Source organism: Branchiostoma belcheri, unplaced genomic scaffold (genome assembly GCF_001625305.1).
Source record: "Branchiostoma belcheri isolate BF01 breed outbred unplaced genomic scaffold, Haploidv18h27 scaffold80, whole genome shotgun sequence".
NCBI lineage: Eukaryota > Metazoa > Chordata > Leptocardii > Amphioxiformes > Branchiostomatidae > Branchiostoma > Branchiostoma belcheri.
The window spans coordinates 601,115-620,989 of NW_017804465.1; the positions used below are offsets into that span (position 1 = coordinate 601,115).

At 40.3% G+C, this 19,875-nt stretch overlaps 1 protein-coding gene across 6 annotated transcripts in view; it reads right to left on the reverse strand.

Annotated features, from left to right (window-relative positions):
• Positions 1-15,023, reverse strand: part of LOC109486488 (dachshund homolog 1-like) — a 52,962-nt gene extending 37,939 nt beyond the window's left edge. For all 6 annotated transcript variants that reach the window (XM_019790325.1, XM_019790323.1, XM_019790322.1 and 3 more), the window contains exons 1-2: positions 14,495-15,023; positions 13,963-14,219 (exon numbers count right to left, since the gene is read on the reverse strand). In XM_019790325.1, the coding sequence (XP_019645884.1) occupies positions 13,963-14,219; positions 14,495-14,671 (434 nt within the window). In that variant the 5' untranslated portion in view covers positions 14,672-15,023. The remainder of the gene's footprint in view (positions 1-13,962; positions 14,220-14,494) is intronic.
• Between the last annotated feature and the right edge of the window lie 4,852 nt (positions 15,024-19,875).

Sequence of the window (19,875 nt, forward strand, 5' to 3'; positions counted from 1 at the left end):
TTTAACCCATCTAACCGAAACACTTGCCTTCATTTTCATATCTGTTTTAATATCGCCGAATCCATATCCCACCTGCACACCGCAGGCCTAATGGAAAATCCAAGTAACATAAAGGGAGGCAATTTCGGATGCTTTTAGGATTCACAGGTGAAACGTAAAGGGGCAATAACACGTCCGGGATGCCTCGACCAATAACTGTAATGCACCATTGAAATTTGTCACCATATTCATGCACCGTTTCCTGCCTTACATGACAGGCACAGAAATGCCCTCCAAGAGGTGCCAATTGGTCGATATTTTCCTGAACTACAACGAGCGTTTAGAGTGCCCTAATAAAGTCAAACTTTCGTTTGTATCCATCTTCGTTACGTGGCCGTGAATCCTCAAAAGAAAAATCATTCCTAAATCTATCAGTTCTTCCAAACTCCAGGAGGGTGAAAACAAAAAGTGGCGTTACAGATATTTATTCTTTTGAATCCCTTGTTGCAAGAATGTCCTTCAGAAACAATGACAAATTTTCAAAGGTATTATGCACATACAAATCTCCAAACAAAAACATTGTAGCAGTACAAATTAATAGTTATTTCGTCAGAAATTTCTACTTCAATCCCCGTGTATGACTCAGTGATATATAGCCTATCACCCATGTATTTCTAGATTTTACAAATGTACTTAACATACAAATCGTCACAGAGAATTCTGATTGTATCAGTACAAATTGAACTGTTATGTCACAAAATCAGAAGTTGCTATTTCTGTATCTGTATAGGCAAAATAACCGCCCTTCCACACAACACATCTGACACAGCGACAGCCTGTCACCCATGTATTTTGAGATGAAGGTACTTCACAATAAAGACGGCTGCAGCCCACAGCCCTCACTGAACCATCTAAAAGCAGCCACAATGCTGGATAATTCTTTCTTTCGTATTTATGAGTTCTTTTCAGGCGGGCAGACATTTGGCGGCTATCGACAATGGGATTAGAGGAAAATAAATAAGGTGTGAGCGCTGCCCATTACTGCAGCTCTGGGCAGAATCCAATGGGCCAAATTGCCTTTTAGGAAACTGCGTGACTGTGAAAATTTTCTATTTGATCTGCATCTGTCCAATTTTGCCTTCGAGCTGGGATTTCCCAAAGCCGCGCGCAGCGAAGAAAGGGATATTACGTTTCCAATAATCCCGATATACAAGGGAGGACGAATTAGAATTCAGACTCCAGTCAAATAATCAAAAGCCTCTCGCAGAAATAGGTTACGGAGAAATACAATAACTTCAGCTGCCCAGGCTCTTTGTGAATTAAATGTCATGCCCGTGTTGGCCTTGAACAAAGTTGGCTAACAGGCAGAGGGCAATACCAGAGAATTGCTTTAGAAATACAACTGGAATAGGAAAGCAATAACACAATATATCACCCTGGACTGCAATCCAATGGTCAAAATTGCTTTTCGAAGAGGTAGCCTGACAATTGGCAACAGCAACAACATCTCAATGTCAGAAAAAAAAACTTGCAGGCAACAGCAATTCTTCACTTGAATCTATTAGATATAAGAAATAGAATAAGTTATTTGGTGAACTCTTATTTATACAACTTACAAGTAAGACAATCCTTGATAGTTTCAAAAGGATAAATATTTTCACATCTTTACTTCTCAATTTTTCAAATTCTCCAATCCCTTCCGACACTGAATACTAGTATATTGGATAGTTACTGTAGTCATACCAATTTCACTTGTTGGTTCTCAAAATATTACACTGAAGCGAAAGACATGAAAGCATGAAAACACAATCTGAAGAGAATTTTGTTTGTTGTTCATTTGTTTTGAATAACAGCTTACATGTATCTGCTTTTAGGCTTACATGTATGTACAATCTCAGAGAGACCGGTGTGTATGGTATTGGTACACAGCGCTTTGTGTATTGGGTATATTATCTGGTAGTGAGATTCAAATTTTTCTTCAAAATGTCTGAGAACCAAGGAAATAAATAAGTGTGGCCCCCAAGTCCATGTTGACCCAGCATCTTAAGCATCTCTTAGAAAACATCTTCACCCAGCTGACTAAATGTAAGGAGAACCACCGCACCTTTCAACACTTGAAGCAGAAGCCATTCATTTTCTCCACAACTATTTCAGCTGGAGGGCTCAGACTTCAAATGTCACACTTCAAAATCCACCCAGACAATAGGAAGTGATTAAAACAATTATGCCCACACAGTGTATAAACACGTTTCTCCTTTTGTTTACTTTAGAGTGTAAACTACATTCTTTGTAGCTGTCTATACAAACTTTCACTCTATTGAAGACCCTAGTCTGGAGCAGACTCCAAAGGATTGCTTCAAAAGGGTAAAAAAAATGGCCAAACACGTAGACTGAATAATTTGCCAGAGGATTTAGCCAACCATAGCAGTTCACTTTGCAACCCATCATTTGACCAAATCTTCTGTTTTCCAGCAATCCATTTGAATTTTGATTCTAGCATATCTGTTACTGTAGACTAGCAATCTGAATTGCTATTTCCTGCATTTTGAGGGTAAATTTTGTTAGTTGACTGAGATCAGTTTAATGACATCTCTTTCCATATATTTACATGCCAACTTTAGTCCGTAAAACTCAAAAGATGACGGATTGGGTAATATTTTTGTCAGTCATGAGGGACAATATTCTGTCAAATGACGGAAAGACAGGTCTTGCCAGAACGCTGTTGAAAATAATAGAAAATGGCCGAATAAACTGATTAATTGGCCAAAGAAGTTAGCTGGCCATAGGAGTACACCTCGAAACCCACTATTTTACCAAATCTACAACTTTCCAGCAACCCATTACAATTTTGAGTGTGGTAGTGTCTAGTGCTGTCTAGAACCTGGCCATATCTGCACATTTGGTGTGTGTCCCAGTCTGGATGCCTGTGGTCAGACCTGACTGGAGGTCCATCTCTAATTACAGGCTACAGGTGTCATTATGATGGATGGGCTGTCAATGATTCTAATTACTTGGAAAATCACCTCAAAATTCCTGATGTGGCTGGATAGATTCACTGTCAAATATATTATTACAATATAATGGTGCATTCCGGAAGAAAAAAAAAACTTTATTTCAGAAACAATTACTTTTGTATACCCCAAGTTCTACATCTTGCAGTAGCTGTTCACTGCATATTTTCAAGGACCAAAAACAAAGTTTTGACAACAGGACTCACAATGTAGATACAAATCTCACATCCTAAAAACATTTTTGTTTATATTCATTCATAACTTTTGTACCCAAACTGGTTTTATCAGTCATTGAGATACCAGCAACAAATTGACAACAGGACACAGGTGAAGATAACAGATCTTATTTCCATGTACGAAAATATTTTGGTTCTGCATACAGTATATTAAAAGATTTACAAGAAGTAAATGCTTTCATGCAAGTCCCTTGATGTTCTTCAATGAAACTGCAAAAAAATAATGCATAACTGCATAATGGAAAGGAGTTGCTGTTAGTAGTAGTCTGTAGTATTTCTGTTTTTGCAATGTTTCTGGACAAATTTGGTGTTCTGCCAAATGTTCAACAGCAACAGAAAGAACTCTAAATACTCCTCGCATGTTCTTCACTCACACAGTGGAATGTTTTTGTTATTCCTACCACACAATGCCACTCCCGGGGTACTTCCGCCGACAAAAGCCAAGTGACAAGTTCTACTAACAGTGGGATAAATAACTCTGAGTTTGCAGGTGGGCCTGTGTTTCCTTCGGTGTTTCCTTTTCTTTCTGTGGAGGTGAATGGTGAGAAATCCTGCGGATCTGTCTAAGCCCCGGGTGACAGCAGGGAAAATCTGACCGTGACATCTGTCTACAGTACAAGGTCGTGGAACCAGATCTGACATTCCAAAGCTCAAACACAAGCAGGTGCCTTCATAGGTCTGATTGGTGTGGTGTAGGGGAGAGTCTAGCCTCTACCAGGCTTGGGAAGCAGCTGGAAAGAGTAGAACCCAAATAGATGCCGAGGGAGTTGGTCCGCTAAAGCCAGGAAGTACAGTTTGCTCAGAGAAATTGGCTGAGCTTACTGTCACTGTACTCCTTTAGCGGACCAACAACCCTAGTATGTTATCTGTCTTTTCATTTTTACTCCTTCCAGCCGTCTCTATAAGTATAAAGCCTGGTGTGCAGCATTGAGGAAAACATTTTTTAAACATTTAGGCTAAGGAATAAATACATGTACTACAAAACTTGTTACCAGTTTCCCAGTGTCTTTTGATAAAGTATCTACTTACACACGCCAGCAAATGAAAACTGTATACGTTGAATGTTTCCAGCGTGAAAATCAGCCTGCTTTGATTTATATCTGGAACGTACATTCAGATCGTACGCCAGCCCTCAAGGTTAAAGAATGATCTGGACGTACATTCTAGGTGTACATCAAAGCTGGCCGATTTTCACACTGGGAAAATTTGATGTGCACAGTTTTCGCATGCATACGCAGTTTTCTTACGTCAGATCTAACTTGTTGCTCTTGTAGTTATTCCTGTTGTTTATGTATGCTGACTTGCCCACATACTGTTCTGGGGAGCAAGTCCTTGACTCTACAGTAAAAGGGTAAAATACCAGTCACCTTATATTTAGAGAGTCATCTTCCACATTTTGGGGGCAGCTCATTTGAACCCTACATATCTACTTCACTGAATGTAGAGTTAAGTTTCACTTGTTATTGGAAAGGTCAACCATCCCTTCATGTTATAATGCATTGTATCTCTATTTCTGTCAGGATATATGACATTATATGTGCAGGTATTTGACATGAAAATGCTTGCCATATGCAACTTGACAAAAAAGTGGCGTCTTTAGACAAGTTTATTGCTTGTTGCTAACTCTTGCCTCAGGGCTAACAGTAACAGCAAGTACAAACATAGCAAAGAAAAAGAAACAGTCAGATAACAATACCACAGAACTAGAATCAAAAAGCTCTGTAGCTTACTTCTTTACATCTATTCTGTCTAGTGTATAATAATAATGCTAATGTAGCTCAGTTTACATCTGTTACTAATAGAGGAAACAGAAAAGTCCCAAAGCAAGACTAAGGCCATGATCACCTTCAATCATAGGACAAGCCTGACATTTCGAATGCCCTTCTTCAGTAGCACAACCACATTTTCCAGAAGATTGTTCCTTTCCGACTCATTTAATCTGACTTCGTTTTGCTTGGTTACAGTCGTACACAGATCCCATTACTAACAGTTCTATCTCGTTATGTCATCAAGATTCTATGTACTAAACAAGTGCAGCTTTCTATCCACCGTTTGTTTAAACCTTACAGGCGAAGTTGTCTCTTAACTGCTGCTGTGTTTAATTTTGACCTTGTTTCGTAATGTTATCTTTTTGGTGTTGAACTTCATTGAATTTTGTAAATCTTCCATTAGTCCTGAAATATATAGCTGAGAGGGCCAAAACTTGAATCTTGTTAAACAAAAGAAAAATGGTAACACAAAGCTTGGCTATTTAAATCTTGCCTGCCAAATTCAGCAAATGTTCGACTTGCACCAGTAACCAGCATAAGCAACAAGTGCAGCTAGTGGGTACTGTGAAAAATGCAGAGGTTGAAACGAGTGCAACATACTAAGTATATAATTTTTTTATATACAGAAATCAGATATACAGAAATCAGATAAACAGAAATCACAGATCTGTATCAATGCTAAGGTTAAAAATTTTGCCAGACAAATGTAGAAAACCTTCTCTGAGCGCCACTTCTAAACCTGACAGCCTAACAACAAGCCAGGCAGCTGTCATGAGAATTTGACATCACCACAGGCAGGGTCACTGGAGGTCATCGGGACAGGTCTCAGATAAATACCAATGGTTACACTCAGCTGCCTCAAAAATTGTCTTGACTTTTACAGACACAAAAATATCTCCAAATCTCCCCAGCGCTCCACCCTAAAGACTTCCAATTCTGATTGAAGTCCTGATAAGACAATTGTCTAATCTTTTCTTTATCTGTGTGATGCCCAAATAAGGTATAAAGCTGAATTGAAGGGGGGCATTTTGATTTGGAACAATGCGCAGAGTCGTATCTTTAACTGCAGTTGAAATATGCACTGGGGCGTTGGTACGAATAAAGGCATATGTCAAAATTGTACCCTTTCCCCCAAGCGGAAAGAATCAGCTACCAAAGGTTAGAGAAGCCAGCACCTGTCTGTGTGTGAATGGAGAGAAAAGAGACTATTGTTCCTGCCATCTTTGTAGAGAAAACTAGAATTTCCATAATCCTACTGGACTATTTTAATCTTTGAATCCTTAGCATACTGTGTTTGTTAGTGGGTAAAAATCAAGTATCATACTGCTGTTTGTACTGCCTTTTCATCCTAAGGCCACACCAATTTAATTTGTTGGTTCTCGGATTCGCCTCTTCGTTTTTTTCTGATTTGCAAAAAAAAAAATTGATTCTGGTCCTGAATCAACTGAAAAATGCTCATGTTTTGCCCCCAACAGTTGAGGAAAGTCCTTTTCTTCCTAGTTGTTACAGTTTTCCCATCTATCATTGCAGTGGTTTGATTAAAAGTTCAAATTCAATGTTTAAATTTTAACCCAGCCTTTTGTGTTGACTTCATGGCTCATTCCATAGCATTTAAGCCTATAATAGGATGCCTAGACCTGTTTTTATTTTTATTTTTTTTCGCCCTGTCGCTTCATATTTTTTCTGAAAAAATCCGAGAACCAACAAATTAAATTGGTGTGGCCTAAATAGAAGAAAACAAAAACAAGTTTAGATTTGGTAAGAAACTGGAAATTTGGCAAACCCAATAAATCTTAAATCAAAAATATTTTTCTAACCTTGATTATAGATGTTAGAGCAAAAACATGTGACATATTTTTACTATTCCAATTTGACTGCATATTTACTTTAAATTTAAACTTAATGACTTGAAAATAATTGGATTTTCCGAATTCCCAGTGTCTTTGCATGCTAACGTAGAGAGGCTAATGCCAGTGTTAATACAGAAAATACATTACAAGTAACTGATACCTTTAAACCCGGAAAAAGGTAAACAGCGTTGTCACAATGCTTTCCAGCGCGCGGCTCTAATTGTCCCTTTAAAAGGTAAATCTCAAATATAAACTCTTGTTCCTAACCAACACTGGCGACTGTGCTATGTTTGCCTTCAGCTGACCTAACACTGCCAGCCATAAAGATGTTTTGATTTCTGGTTCTGAAGAGTTCCTGCGAAGGCTCGGGTTAACGTCAGCTCATTAGCGGCGTGTAAGGAAGTCAAATACTCTCGTCTGTAATGAGCGTAGCTGCCTTTGTGAAATCCCACGTTCGATAAACCCTACTAACCACAAACCTCGTGCCAAAGGCCCACTTGCTACAGGGAAAGACACCTACATTTGGGAGGCCTTAGTTTACACATTCAGGGCTTTGATGTGTATGAACTGTGTGTCGTTCATTACACATGCCATTTAAGTGACAGTTCCCAAAAGAAAAAGGCGGTTAAATCTCTCTGAGAAATATTCAACCAGGATTCCGCAGTTTGCATCCTAGTTACCCGGTCCACACCGCTCAAACACATTTGACTAAGACACAAACAAGTGGAGAAATTGCTCTGTCCCTAATTGTATTTGACTTGCACAACTTCATTTATTATGCAGGCGGGATTTTTATCTGTCTTGACAGCCGCACGCCCGATTAGGAAAAATACATTTGAATCCATTTTTCATCCCTAAACAATTTAAAGCACCTCTCCAAACACTGGCCTGCTTATCATTATTTGCAGAGCAGGGGATATTTGGTGCTAAAATAGTTGCCCAATCCACACCCGACTTGGAAACCAAGGCCTCCGACCAGTAAATTGCCACTATGAATAATAAATGGCTGTCGTTACATTTGTCAGAGGGACTTATTTTTACATTTGTGGTCCCGCTCTTGCCAATGGGCGCCGACTATTAACAACCCAAAAGACTTTAATGTGTCTAACACAACATAAAAATACATTTGCAACCTTCGTCAAGAGGACCTTAATCGAATACTTAATGTTGTAGAAAGTATGCTTAGGATCACTTTTGCGATTTCTTTTTTTGAGCATTTCTGTAAAATAAGACTATCTTTTAACACCTTGCTGCTATCTTTTTCCTAGAAAAATATAAATCAACAGAATATCTATAAACGTTTTTTGAAACAGTTGTTTTCGTGAACACACCTATTAAGCGTACAAAAATCAATCGTCAAAAATCTTATTTGTCTCTGGGGCAAAGATCGTGAGCGAACGTTTCTGTTACTAGAACCTCCTGACGACAACATTGCCGACAAGACTGTCACAATGGTTATTACATCCTATAAACCGAGAGGTATACCTGCTCCTGACTGCACCTCGTGCTGTCATTCTAGTGCAACCTGTAGGATTTCTGTCCTTTCGTTGCGTCAATCCAAACTTCAAGCAGATGTACATTGGTCTTCTGATGTTTTTTTCAACACGTTCAGGCTGTCTTTCAAATGTTTTATAATATCACAAAAGATACAAGTAACAAGAAACTATTTTTTTTCTATCACAAACGATAAAACTAGAAAAGAGCCGGCCCAAACAAATGAAACAACTGCCAAACTGTTTACAGATTAGGATTGTTACTCCAAGCAGGTGTATTTAGGCTTTGGCTTTTCCAACATTTAGGACATCTTCAAAATGCTTTATAACATTTAATCTTACATTATTTCAAGTGTTATAGTTGAAAACATGAAGAACAGGGAAAGAGACGTCCCAAACAAATGGTAAAACAACCACCAAACATCTGCTTGGAGATTCGGATCAACCTGCAACTTGGAAGGGACAAACTCTTTCCAATATCAGCCCTCCCCCCAGACCTGACAGCCTTTCTCGGATTGACAGGTGAAATAAACGCTGCTGAACCATCGCACCCAGGGAATAGCTGACTCCTTCTCCTTCATGACTGCCCCTGCATTATCGCCTTTCAAATGTTTAATTTATGCGCATGGAGTAAAAAGTCAAGCTATCACCTTCGGGGCCCGAGGATCGAGAATCGCGCCGATGACAGGCTAATAGCACCAGCTCATCTCCCATAAACGAGGGCGGAATCATCGATCTTTCCTTATCTCATTAATTTGCAGCGTTTCGGGGCATTTGTTTCCCCAAAGGGCCAGGTATTTGAATTTTGCCCATTGAGATTCTGACTGGCGTGACCAAAAAATGTTGGCAGGAAAGGACAGAAAAGGAGACCTCGCTATTCAAATCACTCAACGTTACCAACGGGCAACGCTTGTTCTATGTGTGTCATTACACTCATTTTGTTTACTAGTATCTTCACAATTTTTTTTTTCATTGTACGCCTTCCGTAAAAAATATAAAACGGGTGGAATGAACATTTAAAAACCAGGCTAAAGTAAAGCCATATAAATCCATTGGGAAAGTACCAAATCACATTACCAGTATATATGCACAAGTACCATAGCCAAAAAGCAGATCCTATCCCTTTTGCTGGCAAGGACATTATCAATGACATTTTGCTTTTATGTATCATTTATATGACTGTGCTGCTTTTGCACAGTGGAATTGAAAAAAAGCATGCAAATGCCATAATAGTATTGAAGCAGTCACTATTGAATAGAAGAAAAAGAATCATATATCATATATATATATATCATACATAAAACTGTGCTCTAAAGATATGTTTTCTCTGCTTTGACTCATCTATTCAGAACTTTTAAATCAGCTTTATGTTCGGTGTATTCAACTCATAAAGAGCTCTTTCAAGAACTTTCGCTTGTACGTCATTCACAAATCATGCAATAAATGTCGGGATGACTTCTAATATCAAAAGACACCATCGACGCATCACAATGCAGGCCAAAGTACCCCCTGCTTTCATCCCCTAAATTTAGGATTTTATTTCCGTTGAGGAACAAAAAGGAGGGCGCACAAATGTTCCCCTGTCTGCCTGTCCCATAAATGTACGTCTGAAATCAAATCTCTTGAATTGGATCTGCGAGGCAATCGCACAAAGAGCTCTTTCTTCGTCCGTGGTAAATATATCCCACTCTCCAGGCCGCTAATGGAGCCCAGCATTTAGACTTCTTAATGTTTCTTCCTAATGCAATGCAAATAACACACAATGAAACAGAATCTCCGGCAAATGGAAAGCTCACAAAAGCGGAGCAACTGGAGCTGGCAAAAACACCCCGCGCTAAGCCGCTTGGCCGGAACACTTCAGGTTTACTAATTACCCTCGCAGATGGAATCCAAATAACACATCCAATACTTTTTTCTGGGTGTGAAAATGAATTCTTGCGTCTGTGGAAAGTCACACATTTTGTAACGGTAGCAGTTGTCAGAATACAAATATTATGGTAATATGATGTACATAAGATGAAGAGTATTTTTTCCTTCGGTCTTCCCAACTGTTAATAAACACAGAGGGAATCGAAACAAGCATGATCTGGATACCTTTTTTTCTGGGTGGAGATGAATTTTTACGTCTGCGGGAAAAATCACACACTTTTGTAGCAGTTGTCAGAATACGGTGGTAAAATGAAATGTACTGACTTGGAGGGGAACAATTTTGTACTTGGTGGCCATTTCTTAAGTCTTTCCTAACTTTTCCCACAAAGGGAATCAAAACACGCATCCGGATACTTTTTCTGGGTAAAAAATTAATTTTTACATCTGTGGCGAAAAATTTAACCCCTTTGCAGCAAATGTCGTCAGTACTTCTGTTTTCTTTTTCTCTATTTTCTGGCTTCAACCTTTGTAGAATTGGTCTTTTCTTTTACTTCCAGAGGATTTCTGGAATGATGGACAGGTCTTTGTCTCCATTTAATCAAGTCTTGAATTTTATCTCAAATGAGAATCTAAATCTGAAGATTGATCAATACACACACCCTGGCTATAGGATTTCCCCCAAACAACAACAGACCATTCTGTATAAATCCTCTTTTTCGCATACAAATTGCTGATTCCATTACCAGTTATAATTGAACACTTCTCGGATTCAATATCGCTACATTACAATGCTTTAATGGATGAATGTAACATGCAACTGAAATAAATCATTTTTATTTGAATGGCAAATTATATGACTGTATGTGTTATCATCTATCCCAATGGGATTTGGACAGGTCCTTGATTCAGCATTTTTCTTCTTTCTTTTTCATTTCATCCTAGCAATAAAGATGATTACTTTTTCACACCTGCAAAAATCAATATTAAGGATTATCAATGCAAATAAATATTTCGATTCCAATGGCAAAACAATACTGGAAACTAAATATTCACAAATCCTCACTTTCTATACTTTCTTGGGGACCCTTTACTAGCCTGACACTTAGTGACATCACTGAGAAAGGAGACAACTAGTACTTGGTACATTTTGCTCTACCTAACACCAAATTGCTTGTTGTTCTGATCGAACCCATCTGTGAAAAACAAGGCCATAAAGTTCTGTGAAGAGGCATGACGGCTGATACTACCAGGCGCACCCAGGCACGAGGGTGCTATAATCAACACTGGCATTTATATGGCTACTCAAACACAATTGTCATTACATTCCTCACCAACAAATCACACCCACTGTAGATACCACAACGACATAACAACAAAAGAAAAAAATGTGTGAACAAAAAACAGGAACAGACTTCAAAAAGAAACCTGTAACTGGTACAGACATACAAATCGTGTAGCCGAATGATGATTGCTCAATATCAATTAATCTGCTCAGCTATAGTATTGATAGACATAGAATTGCTTTACAGACAAAATTACAGCATGGACATGGAGAATAACCTGTCTACAAAACAAACAAACTAGTTTCCCAGAAATCTACAATACATAAAGGATAATCTGTGAAGAAATTATACAACTGCTGTGAGATATACAATAGTTATAATTCTGTTGTTTTCCTCTTATGTAACTTGCAAAATAAGCTGTGAAAATCTATCCAATTACATTTGTACTTGGCACCACCAAGTCTAGCCCAGACCAAGTCCTTGCCCAGACAGATCCATGGCTCCCCCATTCCCCACTTTCACACCTCACAAAACTGTCCCTATTGTCTGACAGTCTGAATGACAATTGTAATGACCAATGGTAGAAATACAAATACATGCCACTGTTGATAGGGGTGGGTAATTTTCCTAATGGTGTGTTTATCACTTAGCACCTAGATGCCATCCCACAACACTAACCGACCATCTTGAAAAAGGATTGAAAAGCTTCTTTTTTCTGATAAGATGTACAAATGTGGTATTTTCTACATTTGTGGTTGAATAAATTAGACATATGTGGATGTGACAGATGTTAAAACTATTGCGGCCTATAGCCTCATGGTTGAAACATGCATTGTAAAGTCGATTATTTCAGGTCACTGGATTCAGTGTATGCATACAAAGTGGGCTCTTCAAAATACAACGCCCAGGCTAGGTTGCCGCAGGAGCATTATCTCTTATTACAATTGTTGGAATTATTCTGAGAAATGGGGCTTTCAACTACCAGGGACAGGAAAATTACATTGATTATTGGGGTTCTCTTCAATTTTCTCTTCAAAGCTTCAGAAAACCTTTCTAACTACTCTTTGCCCACCTCAAAGAAAGGAATTAAATAAATAACAAAGAAGAAAGCCCAAGGATGAATCGTCACAATTCTTTTCAATCGGTGGCATTGAGGGTGGTTTGTGAATCATTATCGGCCGCAATTAGAGTCCATTTTCTGGGCAACGCACTTGGAAAAACAAGCCTCCTGTGGTGCTTTCAGTCGACTGGAAAGGCCGGAAAAGGCACGCTAATTCTAAAATACGGTTGCAGGTATAGTTGATGGCAAGGCCACGGGAGTTCTACTCGCTATGCGTACTACCTGGGAGCAAACAGAAATCCGCCCGCCAAATATACATTTCGGCCGGTCACGAAACTCAGACCCACCGCCTGCAAGCACGGAACAATTTTCCAATGGAGTGACCCAAATATTTCTGCTGATGCATAGCTACCGGAACAATTCCGAGCAGAATCCAGGGTCGACTAGGACGACTGCCAATCTGACATTCAAACATACATAAAACAACTTTCTTTCCGATCATTGAACTACAAATAGAAGTTGGACAGTAGTGTGCGTAGTGCTGCTCCGTCTTGTAATGCCAAGTTTCATTCAAGGTTTTCGTTCCTAGCCCGGCCTTAGATATTAGTGAAGTGGCCTACAGTAAGACTAAAAACCTGTCTTGTAAGATTAACAAACACACACGAGTATGTGTGGACGGCAGGAAATGGGGAGAAATGGACGTTTGTTATGACTGTATACAAACGGCGTTTCGTTCATAAGAACCGGGCAGGCCGGCGTGGCAACAACACAGGCCCCGCGGCCCAAGCCTTGCAACACGCCCGGTCGCGACGGGACATGTTTTATGGTGCAACTGATCCTTCTCGGCTGGTGCATTAATGCATGAAAAATAGGTCCAGATGTTCCAGAGAGGTCGACATTCCTTCTCTTGAAAGAATAAAAACACTAATTTTGACAGACGTTAAAGAATGCTTTCGGGTGTTTTTTGACGCTCGCTACGAGATCGTGGCCCACAGACAAGCAAAAAGTACTCGATAGCTCGTGTTCATCTTTATTTACCCACATTATATTCCGGAGCAGGCTATCGTTTGAATTCTTTGGTATCAGCAGATAAATATAGTATTATTGTCACTTGACATTTCAAGAGCATACATAGAAATACATTTGTATTCATAAAACTGTACAATTCAGCCATTGTAATTTACGACGAAATCGACATAAAATGCGGCCCGTTATCAGAAAGACAAAACTTTTTCCATCGCGGTTTGTTGGCGCTGACGTCGTATTTTACGCCGACTATTGAACCCGAAACGTCGACTACAATAGCGTCAAGTTCACGTAACATAAATCACGTGTAAAAACAAACACCTGTGAGAAGCAGGTACACGTTTTACCTTGTTGCTTCTTTTTCCGTGTGTGTAGTTTTCTCTTACCTGGAATTTGTGCAGTCTTCGTACAAAATGTCGAACTCTTCTTTGCTCAGGAGCTTGCAGCGGTTGACTCCCGGCTGGATCGCGCCCAGGCCCCGAAGGATCCGGACCTGCTCTACGTTGCAGACGACCGGCGTGATGTCCAGGCGCTTCAGCTTGGTGTAGACGGTGTGTAGCCCGCCGACAAGGTGCTTCAGGAACAAGTCGAAGGCTTGCGGGAGGCAGATGACTTCTCTCCCGTCAACAGTGAAGGCTGCAACCTATGAAATCAACAGACCAAGTTTTAAATCGCCATCTAGTAAGAGCTATCTCGGACATATTTGAGAAAGTCCGTAGAAATATATTTTCTTTTCGGGGTTGTAGTTCTTACGCGCGCCGCAAGGCACGAACTTGACTTTCCCGATAAGGAGACAAAAGTGGAAATATGCTCAAATAATGACACTGGAAAAAAAGAAACATTTGACTACTGCTTGGCAAAGTATATAGGCTTGAGATTGGAGGAGTTCTGTTCGTGCGTAGTACGTTAATGCCGTACCTTGGCGCCCCGGTAGTCGATCATCCGACAGACGTTGTTGGCAGGCGTGTTCTCGGCGGGCGGTGGTGTGCTGTAGGCCGGCTTGTCCAGCTTGAAGAGCCCGAGAGGTGAAGCGACGGGCGGCGGGCTGAGCCCGTGACCGGGCGAGGGGAGAGGAGGGCTCGGCTGCGTTGCCATGGCCGTCCCGAGGAAAGTCTAACGACAGGGTCGCTTGAAACACGATAATCCCGTGAAAAAGCAGCTGTGCTCGCGGGCGGACTGAACCCCCTGCTACGGGACGGCCCGTACGGGGTACTAGTAACTCGCTCTCCGAGTTTTGAACGTTCCTACACAAAACAGTTCTCAAATCTGCCGCTCGGAAGAGTCGTGGACGTTTGCAGGCTCACGTGGCGGCGTCGACGTCAAGGTGTGGACGCAGGTGACGCTCGTACGGCGGACGTAGCGTCGCTTGAACGCGGAGAGAGGGTCGGACGGGAGAACGTAGGTGTACGTACACACTCGCACGCGGAGCAGACACACTCCCAACTCGCATGGGTCACAGCTGAGTGAGGGGGCGGGGCTTACAAACCAACTAAATATTCCGGTTCACTTACCACAAAAATAACAACGTCTCATCTTCCATAAATTGACCCAAAATCAGCAACAAATGAAGCCCTCTTTCTTTCAAGATATCTCTCAAGTTCTTACACTAATATGAACAATTATACGGCTTTAAAAACGATGAATTTGTAGTACGCAATTGATAATAACAAATGAACTCAAACCAGAACGCTGTATTTGGTAAGCCCAAACAACACTGTTTAGGGCGCTGCTCCAACCGGCAATACTCTAACAATCGCAATGACAGAATTTCTGCCATTGCTGATTGGCGGGTTACATTACCGCTCCCCTCTGATTGAAGGATTACTGCAGGCCTGCCTTTTATAGGGCGGATAGTCAATGTAGCGTAGCTTCTTTCAACATATTCTGGCTCGCGGAAAGAGAAGAATATATAACCGTCGTTGAACGCACACATCGCTGTGCGCACACACCGCGTAAGAGTTACAGTTTCAGTGATCGTAGTACGGCACAGTTTCGGTGTTAGAAATGTTTCATTCTTTCTTTCTCTTCACAAGCTGTTTAACTGCAGTGTTTATCGCGATCTATCAAACAAATCTGGCTCTAAATATGTGGCCGCGGCAGCTGTCCGAATCATTATTCAGTCATTCCCCGCATCCGCTGACTGGGGAATGTAATGTTGCGATTTTTATTCATTTCTTTTGAAGTAATTTCGCGGATTATGGTGGGTATTTGTCGGCGCGCGTGTTCCGGGCGATACGAGCCCAGCAGCCAGGGACAAGCGCTGCGATTCTTTCCTGTTTTTCACCGGAACTTCTTTGAAGTGTGTCGGATGTGTGACGATTGGGGGAAGGAGCTTTCCACATGACAGATTAAACGAAGGAATATCTGTATAAATAAGCACGCATCCTATCTAAAGAACACACAACACAAGACCTACGGTGACAAATTGTACATTGAAACAAAATATAGGAACATTCTGAATATCTGTTTTCCTGTACTTTTCACAAATCTTTGACTATCTCTCTACTGAATTCTTATAAAAAAGAGTCTAAACAGTTGTGAAATTTAATTAAGAATGGTGTTTATTCCAATGAATATTAAACATTCCTGATCGCTTTTTAAATGTCAGGATGTTTTCTAAACTACAAATCTTTGACGATCTCTGCAACTTAAACACACAGCAGCGAAATTTAAGACTGGTGTTTATTCAAATAAAAAGTTACAATTTCTTGATCTCTTTTCAGCATCTATTAAAGGATGTTCTCTAAACTAACAGCTTTTTTTTCATTTTCCAGTTTCTTTTTGTACATTACATCCGACGTATATATGTCCGTATCCACTAACTGAAAGTTGTATTATGTTTCGACGCTTTCGGTTTCCTTTTGCGCGGCCTAACTTCGGAGGACGTTTGCGAGAATAGAGTTATGTTCCAATCACCCTTTACCCTTCACTGGCTCTCCTCCAATTCGCCCCGTCAGAAACATAACAGATCTCTCCCAGCCCCGCTCTCCAAAACATTTAATAATCTCTACATTTACGGAGGAAAGTTTCTATAAATCTCCATCAACACATGATCCTATATGCATCCCGGGGTTGGTTAATAATTGATGGGAATATTATAAACCATTAGAGTACATAAATACTGCATCTAGGATCTCCCAGTGCGGCACTGACAAATGCGCCACAAAACCAGACGTCGCTTTCTGATATTATCTTCTTTTTTACAATCTCTAGATTTGATATCAAGCCAAGAGTGTTCATAATAACAGCAGTTACTCTAACATTAAAGAGCGCGTTCAGGGGAAGGAAATAAAAGATTATGAGGGAGTTGCTATGGCGAAATGATGAAGGAGGAAGGACTGCATATGTATTGATTCAAGAAAAGGCTCTCTAATGGACGCAAAGCCAATTTTCAGGAGTGGGTTCGACTATTTTGGCGGCCCGGCATCGAATTTCTAAAAATTGACCGTCGAGAAATTAGGACACGGCCGAAAAACAACTGTATCAAAAAGACGTTACATGTGACAATGTCAAATTCAGCAGTATATGTGCTCGGTGCATAAAAAAAGTACAATATGCGGTTGATATAGTGATTTTTCTGTACAATTGTAGGGATTGTAGGAAAGGAGAAATGTATTTCTGTAGGTCAGAGTGAGAAATGGGTGTAATGATCTTTGACAGACGCAATTCAGTTAGTCATAATTGGTTAGCTGGGGTAGAGCAGGACAGTTTAGGAAATGAGGGCAAAACGCATCGGTCAATCGCAGTGAAGGCACAGAAATCATTTTTGCTTTGATCACGCATGTCACGCATTTTCACGTTTCATTTCTGTCATGCAGAAAAAATCGTACTACTAGTATATAAATATTTATTCTAAGGGTTTGATGCAAAGGTCTACTTTCCAAGCAGAGGTTTAGGCTTCGGCTGATTTTGACACGATTTTATCGGGCTTTCTTTATTTGTACAATGTATTGGTACCTTTTTTTACTGCCCAGCTAAAGTTGATACCGTCTTGCCAATTTTTATACTGTCTTGCAGCCACCATAGATCTGCATAATTAGAGATTAACAAAGTTCGTCTGTGATCATTCTAAAATCTTATCGGCCATATCGACATATAAGTAAGGCAAATAGTCATAATTGTATTTATTTGATCTGTTCGGCGCTGACACAGATAGAGTTTGACAGTTGGAATTTAACACGGTTTCCACATGGGAGTTGAAATATGTGCGATTTCTGCTCAATTCCTACATGGCGATGATACGATACTATATACCAGAATATACCAGAATCCTTGAATTTGGGGTTTTGAGGTTTCAGTGCTCTTGGATGCCAAACGTTTTTGCTTATCAATAGACGAGTAGATTAGTCTATTGCGGGGTTAGAAGTTGGGGTTTTGCCCTAGACACCTCAGGGTCATGGGGCACCGTATGACCTACATAGATAAATCTACGCATTAGGTTCCCAAAATACTCCTGAAATCATTGCAACCTCTGTGAGTGCGTGCATGTAGTATGCAATACATCTAGTACTGACTATTAGTTATGATTCTTCCGTACATGTAATAGGAATATCTTAGCTCGACTTTTTAGGGATCTGGATGAAGACAGCAGAGGTCAATGAAGACAGATGCCGGGTTTATTCCTACTTTAATGGCTTTTATCGGTTTATATGAACGGCGGTACTTTACGAGATAAACGCATTATTCTCCGTCAGAGGAGAGTCCGGATCTGTGCGGTGAGAGTTGTTACTCGTAAAAGTCGAGTCGCGGCGCCCCGCTCCTGAGATACTAGCAGTCCGACAGGGCCGGTTTTGTTGTTCTGCAGTCGTTAAAAATCTGTGCCCTGATGACCGCCAGTCGACCCTGTCTGTTAGCCTCTATAAACAGGCTTCAGAGGTGACTGGAAAAAGTAGAAATTGACCAAATAGATAGATAACATGGCAGGGAGTTAGTCCGCTATTAAAAGGAGTACAGTTTGCCGTTCTGAACACTAATATATAACTGTTTATATAAACCCTGGCGTGTTATCTGTCTGTTTGGCTGAGACTCTGAAATAGTAGATTTGGCCTAATAAACTGAATAATCTGCACAAGGAGTTAGAGGGTCATAGGACTACACTTTGCAACCCACTATGGTCGGCTAACTTCTCTGACAAATTATGTAGTCTATTTGGCCAAATCTGTTCTTTTTTTCCTAGCCTTTACCAGGCTTCAGAGGTGACTGGAAGGAGTAGAAATTGCGGCAAACAGTACTCCTTTTATTAATAGCAGGTCAACTCTCCAGGCATGTTATCTGCCTATTTGGCCAATTTCTACTCTTTCCAGCCGCTTCTGTAGAGTCTGCTAGAGGCTACTATTTTTCAGCATTTTTCAGTATCTCAGTGTGCAAGGCCCTACCAGACCCTTGCACACTGAGATATTTTGTGTCCAGTGTGCTTTGGGTCTGGCATCCAGGCTAGTAGAGGCTACCTAGCCCCAAAAAAGTCCTGCCACGAGGCCTGCTGTGTAGTCTATACTGTATCAGTCTGCCCCTGTCTGTTAGAGAAGTCAGTCTCTGCTGTAAATGATTGATGTAAACCCTACACCATTCGGGACCGGTTTACACCGTCAGGAATTTACAATTTATAAGGGATAAAAACAAATAAGAGAAACTGCCATCTGTTCCCGCCATTCGTCAGTGTCACCTTTCCAGTCGGAGAAATCAGAAACAAACAGTGTGAAATCGCACATCCGTCTGACGGGGGAGGTGTCTCCGGGATCAGGTTTTGTTGAGGAGACACAAAAAGAATTCCAGACTCTTTTCGCTGATCTCACCAAGGATATTTTACTGTTTCCTGGCCCCATGAATACAAAAAAGTAGAAAGAAAGAAATCTTTTTCTTTTAATTTTTAATAGAAATAACAAGTTAAGGGGCATAGGAGGTGTTCCCAAAATTGAATTTTGCTGAAGAGACACAAAAATTATTCCAGATTCAGATCTCACAAACACAATGATTTAAACACGTCTGTCTTGTTTAGTTGTTGTTTGTCTTAATCAGAAATTTAAAAATTGCAGAATTGTATATCCGTAATTACGATCGGGCAGTCTTGCCATCCATGAGTTCAAGTTTAATTTTCTTCTTTTTTTTTATTGATGACACAAACAAACAAAAGCGAGCTCAGATCTCATAAATACTGACAACAATTCACAAACACTGTTTTGTTTAATCGTTTTTAGTCGGTAATAAACAGCCTTAAATCGTACACCCACAAGATTAAGTTTATCTTTCCTCAAGTTTGCTGATTTGACAGAAAAGAATCCCAGACTATTTCAGGGGTGTCA